The sequence below is a fragment of the Polyodon spathula genome, chromosome 26, assembly GCF_017654505.1.
Source record: "Polyodon spathula isolate WHYD16114869_AA chromosome 26, ASM1765450v1, whole genome shotgun sequence".
In the NCBI taxonomy this organism is placed as follows: Eukaryota; Metazoa; Chordata; class Actinopteri; order Acipenseriformes; family Polyodontidae; genus Polyodon; species Polyodon spathula.
In genome coordinates this window covers 8,327,815-8,339,960 of record NC_054559.1, presented here as the reverse complement: position 1 = coordinate 8,339,960, position 12,146 = coordinate 8,327,815, and the positions used below count along the sequence as shown (strand labels likewise).

Genomic DNA, 12,146 nt, shown 5'->3' with positions numbered 1-12,146 from the left:
AACGCGCAGTGTTTCTTGAACACATAATCAGTCATGTATATCTGTGGTGGGAGTTGTTAAAATGTAAGATGTAAAAATGATATCAAAGTGTGATACAATAAATTCTCCATTAAAGCGAGAAGAGGGGATGTGCTCTTGAACGTTAATGGACAGCAGAGTCGTTCCTTCTCTGACCGGGTGGGGGGGGATTGGTCAGTCTGCTTCTGTTATGAGCTGTCACATTGGAAAGGATGGTACTTAAAGGGCAAAGACATACTGAAAATAAAGCAAATAGAAGAGAGACATGCACAGAGGGAGGGAGCGTGTTTTCGTTATGCCGGAGACCTTGTGACCTTCACTCTGTCAAGCGCAAGGAAATAGTTACAGTTCTATTACTGTTTTTCAGCTTTATTATTCCTAACCGGTCTGCTCGTTATCATCTGTCAGGTTTAAACCAATTGTAGCTGCATCTTTTCTGAATTGGCTGTAGCTCCTACTGGCTAGACTCCTATTTAGCAACTAAATGTGTCCGTTTTCCTGAAGAAGCACCCTTTGTACAAACAGCTTTTAGTGATCGAGAATTAACCCTGGTTTTCTAGGAGCCGCAAACCTGGGTGTATACAGGCTGTTCCAGTCAAACCCTTAGTGAGCTCCTGAAGCTGAAAGTAGTGTAGTACTGTATAAGAAAAGCCAAAGTCAGCTTTGTTGCAAGTACCATACATGATGTGCTACCTCTTTCTGCAAGTGGCTAATTCTAGAATGGCCCGAATCAAGATCGAACATGTAGATGTTTCTGAGAATCCAGTGCTGGCTTTGTTCTTTTCTTTTTTATTTTTGCACACACACAACAACATCTGTTCGACCGTGATCCCATTATTTGTTATTGGCATTATATGACATTCTGCATATGAAAGTTGCTTTTTAATGAAGTAGAATTTTATGAAATACTGTAATGCTGCTTTTAAAATACGTAACACTTCTCCATAGCCACTGCCCTACAGTAACTGTCAGCCCTCCTGGATAAAAATGTTAAACCAGAATAACGCTCCCCAGACCAATTTGTTTGCAGTCCAGTCAGATGTGCGACAGGGCCTTTGAAGATAAACAAGAAATAGTACAGTTGTAAAAGGAAAACAGCCAAGTTAAGAGTTATGTGAGTCATATTTTATTTAAGTATGGATGTATTGGACCTTTCCCTCCAGTCCCTTATCAGTCATCAGCACACCCTCAAATGCCTTAAGGAATTACAGCATTTATGTCTTTGGAAATGTGTGTAAAGTCATAGCTGATGTAGTGCTATAAACAAGGTTTTGCTCTTTCAAATCATTTAACCGGTAAAAATGTATTATTTTTTAGTGGGGGTAGTGTGGTGTGGAATACGTAAATCCTAGAAAAATAGAGAAACGTCAGCCACAACAGAAAGGGAACGCTATTAAAAATAAAATACCAAGCTTTATGTATAGACCTTCTGAACCAGGAACCTGACTTTTAGACACATAGTTTATATTATACCGCAATGATATATAGATTGATTTACATGGGAAAGTATTTATTTTCATCTGTAAGTTAAGTCCTACATACAGTACTTAGAAAGTCTACGGTGTCATTACATAAAAGGTCATTGCATTTAAATAGTTCCCTCAGTCTGCTTCACCGTTTCACTCAACTGTCTGCCAGTCAGTCATGAATACAGATTTTACGGATGATAGACAGTTGACCAAATACAGACCTTGAATTGACAACTGAACTGGCAGAAGGCACAGGTGTCGTTGTCCATCAAACCAACAGTACGAAGGTCACTCTTGAAATCAGGACTTAAAGGATGTGTTGCAGTAAGAATACCTCTTAAGAAAGGGGAACAAGACTAAAAGGCATAAGAACACAGAAACTGGACTATGGAACAATGGTCAAAGATGCTTTGGACTGTTGATGAATGGACAATGACAACTGTGCCTTCTACCAGTTCTGTTGTCAATTCAATGCTTGTTGTCTTTCTATACCTTAAGAATATTGCTCATCCTTGTTGGACAGCTTTTTGGGTCTCCCAGTCCTGGGTTGTCAATTACAGATGATGTTTGAAAATTGGGTGATGCAAGCTATTTCACTCAATGTATTTCCTTCTTTATGCAAGTTGTGATTGTTATAATAGTGGAAAACACTGGTGGAGGCTATTAGTAGGAAAATGCAACAAGTCTAAGACTTTTGCACAGCAGTGTATATATTATGTTTTATAGTGAAAGAAATGCCTTGTGAAATTTTATTTAAAAAAAAAAAAAACCTTAACAGACCCTAAGTAACTAGGTTAGGCATTGTATTCTTTCAGGGTGTATCTATTGGTTGGTTCTGCTATTTGCTGTTGTTGTGACATTTGTAAAATAAAAGCATTTTAACCAGATCCTTTAACCTTATCTTCAAATGATGTTCAGTAATAAGAGAAGTGCATGATGTCACATGCTCTTATAGTATATTACTGTAAACTCTTAGACTTGCCAAGCAAAAGAGAATAGCCTGGCCAACAAAAATAAAAAAATTATGCTATGGCTTTGAAAAATGCTGTTTAATTTGGACTTGAATATTTATGCAAAACCTTGTGCCTGCCGGATACAGTCTTGCGGTTTCTGTCTTTCAGCGTTTCGTATTAAAGCCATAATAAATCAATGTCCCATATTAGCGACAGAGCATTTCGGTGCAAGCAACCAGCTCATTGTCTCTCAGATTGAATTTCCTGCCCTGCATTACAATGACCATGGGAATACAATTAGCTTTCCTATTAAGAGAAATCATTAGCCAATCATTTGAAGCATTATATATTACACTGTAGTACAAGCCATAAATTTGGAGAGGCCTATTCAGTTTCTTGTATATGACTGTCCCTGAATATAAATTAATACCCACTTAATTTCACTTATCAGCTGTATAATTACACTGTTTATTAAGCGTGTGGCAACTGCTGTACAAGACATGCAGAGTAGCTCATCCATAACTACATAGAGATGGGGATTGCCTCCCTCGTAAATCTGTTCAATTTGTTGCTAGTTCTGGAGCCTAATTCTGGGCAGCAAGAGCTGGATGTGCTTTTTCAAATCAATTAATTGATGAGCAAAGCGTCTCTTATGCAATTCACAGATTGTCAGCAACACCGAATGAACAGCAGAGAAAGACTCCATGGAGTAGCTTGATTGATTGATTGATTGATTTAGAGAATTAAGAGAGTTGCTCTCGCAACAGCACCAGGAGTGTTCATTGTGGAGCTGAAAACCAAGTGTACTCATACAAATACTGCTCATAAAAACAATCATCCTAGTTGTATATTGTTCTGTGTTTCATTTTAGTAGCCCTACAGCAGTGGTCTTAAAGTTTTTTGGCCACAGGCAGTTGTGAATTTGTCATAGGTTTTGGGGGCTTGATCATTTATTTCTTATTTCAAAACGTAAAATAAAATGACATTACAGTACAGATTTAACAAATGAAACAAGACTAGAGAATGAGTTAGTGATGGCTTTAGTTCCCCTATAAAAACATCAGTATTACAATTTTTCAGTACAGGTACATTTTAAACCCATATGAAAATAAAATGTCGGGCCCGAAGCTGTGCGTTTTGGTGGTAGTTTTTGAGAAACCTGCATGTTTTTCCAAGAACTCTCAGAAATACTGAGCAGCAGGCCAGAGATAATCCCACCACAGATCTTGGATTTTATGGGATCTACGCGATCTCCAGCTCGGAAAATAGCAGTGGGGAATGCGCTGAACACACCGACACTTTTGACGACAATGATGGGTCAGTCATGAATGGTAAGTATTTCTTCATAGTACAGCTTTTATTAAAACGATAAAACTTACTATATATATATATATATATATATATATATATATATATATATATATATATATATATATATATATACACACACACACACACACACACATTTCAGATTGTAGGTAAGATTGTAAATCTCAATATTGATCATTGATGCATACGAAGTTGCATATTCAATCACCATTAATACTGTATTGTTATTATTGTAATGTACATGTCCTTGTTTGCTGCATTTACACATGATCCAACACGATCGCTTCTTTCCACAGTAACCAACTGCACTGTCAACACACATCTTTGTGTGAATTTCCCAGCTCACTCTCTTATGTGGTAATGCAATGTTTAAGTCACTGTTTACATTCTCGACAAGGACTTGTTTATTTAGCAGACGTCTTTATCCAAGGCGACTTACCGAGACTAGGGTGTATGAACTATGCATCAGCTGCAGAGTCACTTACAACAACGTCTCACTTGAAAGACGGAGCACAAGGTGGTTAAGTGACTTGCTCAAGGTTGCCCAGTGAGTCAGCAAGTGAGCTGGGATTCCTTAAGAGAAGGCTTCAATCAATATATTGGGCAGGTTTCTGATAAAACCAAATCTCTCATACCTCATCAGTGCTGTATGATCTTTTCATTTCCTGTTGTGATTGCAGAGATATATTCTGTCGAGTTCTATTCGGTCCATTGGGAGGGGAAATTTGTTCTTTTTTTTATATTAGTTTTTCATTAGACTGTTTTTAATTTGTTCTGTTTGACATCTATATGTATCTTCGTTTTTTTAACTTTACAATTGAACAATTTTTTGTAATTACAATTTTATAAAAATGTTGTATTAGACTTTAATTGTTCTATGTGCAAACTAGCTTTATCTTACTTTTTCTGACTGTACAATTAAAACCATGCTTTAATTTCAATTTAATTTCAACCTCTTTTAATTTCAATGTGATTACGTTTTGTATTAGCCAGCTTTTAATTTAATGGTTTAATTGTTCATTTTTGCATGTGTGTGAAGCTCTTTGGGATACTTGTGCTGAAAGGCACTTTCGAAATGTGAATGTGAATTGTATTATATGATACAAACAATACTGTAGCACCAGTTAGTGTTTCTGTGTGTCTTTTTTATATTTTTGGAATTTGACTAGTTCTGACCTGCTTTATTGTGCATAGCCTATAAATTGACGGGTCTGACATTCCAGTTAACTACAGTACCATCACTCAGCTAAGGAATCATGGATTCTTTTTTATATTCATGCAAAGACAACAGATGCTAAAGAGAGCCCCAAAGGTTAATGCATAATGAATGCCATCTGGTAGGTTAATGTGCCAGCATTCAGGGGGGAGTGCTTTAAATATTGCATTCAGATGAACATTAGAAACAAACTCAATTCTTAACATGCTTTAATATATATTTGAATATTGGCTCTCTTGACAAAAAATGCAAAGATTAGTGATGTGCTGTATTCATTTGAATTCAGAAAGTGACAGCAGTCTTAATATATATATATATATATATATATCTATATAGATATATATATAATATATATAGATATATATAGTCTATATATGTTGTTGGAAAAAAAGGACATAAACATTAGATCAAATTGGCAGGAGGAAAAATAAAAATGCATTGGCATTGCAGCAACAAGGGAGTGCGGATGGGAGGGGAGGGAGCAGAATAGCAGTGCTGCAATCATTTTTATACAACTACTGGCTGCATTATTTCTTATAATTATAATTATTATTTTTTCTGCAAGGGTGGGTTTACACCAGGCAATAATTGCTAACAATTACTCGCCAGCAATTATTCTAATCTACACAGGGGCAAAATGCTAGAAAAATCTATTTGTCCTTCTTAAAAATCTACTTACCCCCTCTCTGTCGCACAAAACACACATAAAAAAGTAGAATATAACTTGTAGGATTTTGGTTTTATTTAACTGTGAACACAATCAATTAGTGATTAACAGGGGTGGATTGAGCCTTGTAGTTTGACTGGTTCACTAAATTCTTCAAGATACACAAAAGGTTCTGTGTGACCCTACCTCACCTCAACAAATGTACAACATACTTTAAGGAAATGTTCCTGTCAGTGCTGTTTGGAACACATTTGCTTGTAAATTTAAGTAATATACTAAAAGTACAAATATAATAAGCAATGCATGTGAGTTACTCAAATATAAAAATAGCTTCTGCCTGTTTTTTTTTTCCCCACTCTTTCTCTATAAGCTACGCTACAAAGGTCCTGACAAACCTTGTGTAACAACTCGCGTTAAAAGGGGAAGTTTTAGTTGTTGCATGTTCACATATACGTAAAAATCGGCCATTGCAACTATTACTTCTGCTTTGTGGAATTCTGATTTTTTCTGACATTCTTTCATTAACCAAAAGATGGTTACATACCTTATAAATACTTCACAGTAGGCTAGTTCAATTTCTGTTTAAAAACAAATGAAGATTTATTGATATTTCTATATACTTTTTTTTTTTTTTTTTTTTTTTTAAATGTACAACATTTTACAGCTGTTTTAACTCATCTAACATCGTGTCCCATGATGGCTAACTGGATTACAGCTGCTGTTTGATGTACAGATCCTAGTTTCATACCCTGATGTCATTTTTTTTTCTTTTGGGAGGGCAACATTCTTTCCCTGCACTACTCTCACTGAAAAATAAATACATAAACACATAGCCATGAGATTTACAGTCTATTTTATTTTAAAACAATAAAATATCGTACAGAGAATCTCATATATATATATATATATATATATATATATATATATATATATATATATATATATATAAAGCATTTAATTTCTATCATTATAAACATATTTGTCAGTCTTCATGTTTTAATAGTTTCACAAATTTATGGATTGTGCTTGTCCAATAAATAACTAGTATCGCTTCTGTTCAAATCTAGTTAAAAATAAAAAAATCAAAATATGATAAATGGCAAACCTAGGTTAGCAACACCAAAATCGGAAGAAAAAAATGTTTTATCAGGAAAAGTTTGTCTTGAAATGCTTCTAAACAGTAAGCTTTTTTTAAACATCCCAACAAGTACACGCTTGACCACAAAGTTTCCAACCCGCTTTTTTTTTTTGGCCCTTTCTAGATTGCTGCTTTTAAATGTCAGGATCATGTATTAAGGAAGCAATATCACTTATTTGCTGATTTACAAAAAGACATAAATAATACCTTGTGTTTAAAAATGAGTCTGTGCCTTGCAAGAGGCTCTCAGGCAGCCATTTTGGGTTTCTTTATAATCGATAGAGGAGTCGCTTTTTCCCCACAGCTAGCCAGTTAGGGTTATAGGGGTGGGACGTGAACACTTTAAAAAAAAAAAAAAAAATTGTCTAGGTGCTAAACTTCCACAATTCAGTTTTCAGAAACTTGCGTGGCTCTCTAGAAATATACCCAGAGTGTTTTTCTAGCAACAGAACGAACCTAGGAACAATAAATAAATCAAAACTATTTGTCCAGCTAGCAAGTATAACAGCAAAACTCCTCTGTGACAGAGTACACCCCGGCCTTGTGTTTACTTGTCTTGTTTTGTGTTATTATTCTTATTTAAATTTAGTGTTTTGTGTTGTGTTGTTCTAATTTAATGTAGCTTGGCAGAGACCATGTTTGCTTCTCGTCTCTGCCAGACTACATCTCGTGAGAATGCATGGTCGGCAGCGAGAGATTTAGCTGTGCGATGTGAATTGCACACCCTTGCCACACTTGTCAATGTATTGCTGGCAACATTGCTGCAGTTTCATGACAATTCAGTGATTTAACTGAAAACAGAGATGTGCACAACAAATACCAATGTGTAACTAAAGAAAATATCGTACACATATATAAAGACATATTCAATATATTTATATTGGGTATTTAGATAATTAACTTAATATATGGTTTCAAGTTACATATAGTGTAGTTGCATTTCAAATGGATAACATACAGTGAAAGTATTGAGTCCTTTGTAGCTCCCCAATCTCAGATGAAAATTGTATCTGTGTAATTGTACTTCTGTTTTACAGCCTGCTATAATTCAGTACAGTATTGCCCTAAATATGACTTCATCTCTTGATCTGTTTAAAACAAACGCATAACGGAATGTAAAAATAAGCTCTAGAAGTGTACTGAAATACAGCATTTTTTTTTTATTTATTTTTTTTAAATCTGTATAGGTTCCTCAACACTGAAATGTGCAGTTAGCAAAATAATTACTCAACTAAGCTGTTTAAAGTATTATTTTTATTCTCCACGTAATGTTTGCAATAAAATGACAATGTCGTTATCAAACAGAATTAGAAAAAAAAATAATACAAACACGAGTATAACAACAAAAATGGTTAAATATTTTCAACTAGCTACTTAAAATGCCAGCACAATCTATAATAAAGATATAGACAATAAATATGTAGCTTATGCCAAACTTATGTTGAATTTTAAGGCAAGTTGAGAATATAGCATGTCCATTTTGATTTATTTTATTACAAATCTGAAATTTTGCAGTCCCAAAAGACAATCAGACAATATCAAGGTAGTTGGTAGAGTATTAAAGAAACCAAGCTTTAAGGGTTTGTCTCAATTATTTTCTTGTGTGTAAATGTGCATAGAACATAAAAAACACACTATTTAATAGTAGTTCATAAGCAGCTAATATGTTGTGTTTATGGTGTCTCTTATTATAACAGAAACCATTTCACACAGTTTGAGCAATTCTTTTCGATCCTGTTGCCCAAACTGCATGACATTACATCTCTTATAGTAATAAGAGACAGCTCAGTCATGGCATATTAACTTCTACTGTGTGCAGAAAAAGACTGCAATCCAACTTAATGATGTTTATCTAACGGCATGCCTCACACAGTGCATGAAGTTAAAATGTTGACAGTTGAAATGCATTGCTTGGGTCTTTTTTCTCTTTTGGCTGCAGCTTAGTGGTTTAACTAAACCAGTGCTCAGGGCTTAATGAGCGTGCCTGGTTTTTAAGACAAGTTATGAATGTGGACTCAGGAGAGATAACTTTAATATATTGACCGTTGCTTCTCTGAGAAGGGTGATGCGTCAAGCACATCTGTTTCCTGAAGCCATCACAGTGTCTCAAGTATGTAAACTCAAATGCAAGGTGTTTTGATACATAAATATGTGCTTTGTGAATAAAGTAAAAGTTTAGGCTATGTTTGCAATAGTGCTGCAATATACAGTAAAAATGTATTTTATTTTAACAGATATTCTGCAGTATTACCTGACATGTAGCACTGGGCACCCAAACCCTTTCCAACAGGTAAGGCTCTGTCGCTTTTGTTCGTCTATGTTAATCTTATTGTATTTATATTTTGCACACTATTGTGAGACAGTATAACATGTATAATAGTTTAAAAGATACAGATGAGGATTAAAGTTTAGGTTGATTTAAAGATTAAACTATTTCATAACACTTAATGCAGACCACAAAAAATGGTTTAAAAAAAAAAAAAAACTCACTTTGAAGAAGTGAAAATGGGGCAGGTCACCTGATCAACAAAATGTGGTGGTTTAGAGGGTGAAATCCTGTACGGGAGAAATCGGAAGGATTGTCTAGGTTTATAGGGGATGGCTCAGCAAAGGAACCACTGTAACTGAAGTTGTAGTTACTGCCTGTTTAACATCTTGGATGATGTGGGTATTATTTGGCACCGGCTCCCTTTCATACAGCATCTCATGTTGTTGAAACAGGTTACATTTTTTTTTCTACTAGGATTGTTGCTCATTTTAAGAGTTGTGTTTAATACAATAGGACCCAGAGCTATGTATCAGACTGCACGTGCACTTAATCACAGACATTCACATGTGAAATGAATGCACATCTCATCAAGCAAACCCACAAGCCCCCTTCAGTGTCTCTGAAAACCCTCTGTGTTATCTGAGTGTAAACCCGTCCTTTAGGATGAATGATGAGGGATAAATTGGACATAATTGCGTTTGTTGGATTTTATTGTGCACTCATACGTTTAATTAATCCCATCGTATCAAGAGGCTGATGGCAAGTGGGAACCCGTTGAGCCTTATTGCAAAAAAAGGACGACTGCTTTAGAAGTCAAGGCCAACGCAAAGCTCCTTGAAGTAATAAATCACTTCATGGAGAAACATTAAAAACACTGCATGCAAAGGTTAGAACATTTCCACCATACAGCTTCAGGCTAGTTCTTTGAGTATCTCACTTAATTACGAATAAACTAAGATCGCCAAATAGAATCTGATTGCGTGGCATTTACAAAATTGCAAAGAAAAGTTATTCGTTCATTTTAGTTTTGTTTGTGTTTAGCAACATTATAGCACAAGCCTGGGGTGTTACCCGGCCTATGCAAGTTGTTACAAAGCAATCATGTGACCTGTCATGGGTCTCGGAGACGGGGCACAGTTCTTGTGGTTGTCATGACTGTCTTTTGTTAAAATGACAAAACTGAGAAGCGAAGACTGTAGTGAGATTCAGATCGATTACAAATGTAGGGCTTTCATTGTCTATAAGGACTCCTTGTCAGCTATTCCAGTTTTTCTGAGCCTGCACTCAGATCAATGCGTTTTAAAAGCAGAAGTTTGCTGTTAATGTAGTGTAGATTTATTTTTTATTTTTTTTGAGCATGATTACATATATTGCAAGCTTGAGCCTGTGTCCCAGTTTATAAATAATGGAGATGCACCCTTCAGGCTATATTATCCAGCATGTTCAGACCATAGAATGTGCTTTAAAAAAAAAAAAAAATATAGCGTTATAAACCTCTGAACTTCTTAGTTTGCAATATTTAACCTTTATTATAAAAATCAGTTGTGGTCCTGAACACCAGTTGCTATAGATGAATCCCAAAATTTGTACCAATCGTTTCTTTTTTAAAAAAGAACCAGCTGGATTTAGAACCCGGTTCTGTTACTATATTCAGTTATGTTATGTGCTTTAGCTTGCAACATGTATTGAGGAATGCTAAATATTGATCATGTCTTCTTTTTATAATGTATTACCCAGTATTTCTTTGAATGCGTTTCAGAAACTGTCAGGGAGTCACAAAGCCCTTGTGGAGATGCAGGATGATGTGGTAGGACTGCTGAGGTCGGCTATCCGTGACTACCCCCAGACCAAGGTAGGGGAGTCTGCTGTGTGACAGATAAAGCAGACCATGGGGGCTATTCCATTAATCTAAACAGTGATGTTAATAACTGAAAAAGTGCCCTTAGCATATCAGTGATATGAAAATCAAACAGTGCGTGTTTAGAAGATTTATGACTTAATGTAGGATGTCAGCAAGGGTCCTATTTTAATGAATTAAACCATGGCAGTGTTTAGATTTGCTGATTTTCATATCAGTTGGGTAGACCCCCCCTGTTTATTGGTACAGCAACTATCGAGTGAACCCATACACCATGGAATTGTGATCCCCTGAAATGCGTCTTTCACAATACGTCACTGTACAAATATTTTGCTTTGGTTAGCATTTGTGGCTGTCAGTAGTTCAGATATACCTATTGTAGTGTATATAACTGGACAGGTGTGAGCCTTACTAAAAGGCAAATACATCTTATAGAAACAAGGGACAGAAACACAGACAGGTTTACTGCAGTGTCGATTGCAGAGTGGTACTTATTTGACCCCCTAGCTCTTTCTGGACACATACAGCTGTGTTTCTTTTTGTACATCATTTATATGGTGTGATGCCTCTCTTCTTTGAACAGTGAATGGCGTAACTGTTCCTTACCGATCTCTTCAGCAGTCATTGCTGATTAACAAATTGCTGCCTGACAATTTTGTACTGACAACAACAAAAAATCCAAAATTGGTGGTAAAAGTTTCTATTGACAGTGAGTGCAGTCTGTCGAAACCTTTTTTGTGCTGGGAGAAGAGACCGGTTTACTGCAGAGATTGTGCTGCACTCCACCTGGGTGGGGCAGGGGGGGATTTTACAGCATTTTCCTGTTTCCAAGCAAGACTTAGTAGCCTCAAGTGACCCTTTCTAGAATAAACTAAAAGGTATTACTTCAAATTTGCATATAATGTAAATCTCTTAAACGTATTTTATACAGTATGAATGACCACCATTTAAAAATAAATACATACATGTACTGTATTCTGTTTTATACTTGGCATTGTGTTTCAAGGATGTTATAATTGCAGCCAAATGAATAAACGGTGTAAGGCATGCATGTACCCACGCATAATAGGCAAATCGGTATTATTGCTGTACAATGTAAATAAGTTGCAATTTGTACCCTTGGGTCGTTCTCCCTTAGTCACAGCTGTTTTTATTTTTGTACAGAGCTTGGTTTTAGTTTTATTGTAACTAGTTTGCATAATTCCAAATGGCTGTGTTAAGCTGTCATA

At 35.7% G+C, this 12,146-nt stretch overlaps 1 protein-coding gene across 3 annotated transcripts in view; it reads left to right on the top strand.

Annotated features, from left to right (window-relative positions):
* Positions 1-12,146, top strand: part of LOC121300725 (protein tweety homolog 3-like) — an 80,579-nt gene that overhangs the window by 51,123 nt on the left and 17,310 nt on the right. For all 3 annotated transcript variants that reach the window (XM_041229465.1, XM_041229464.1, XM_041229463.1), the window contains exons 8-9: positions 9,025-9,080; positions 10,819-10,911. In XM_041229465.1, the coding sequence (XP_041085399.1) occupies positions 9,025-9,080; positions 10,819-10,911 (149 nt within the window). The remainder of the gene's footprint in view (positions 1-9,024; positions 9,081-10,818; positions 10,912-12,146) is intronic.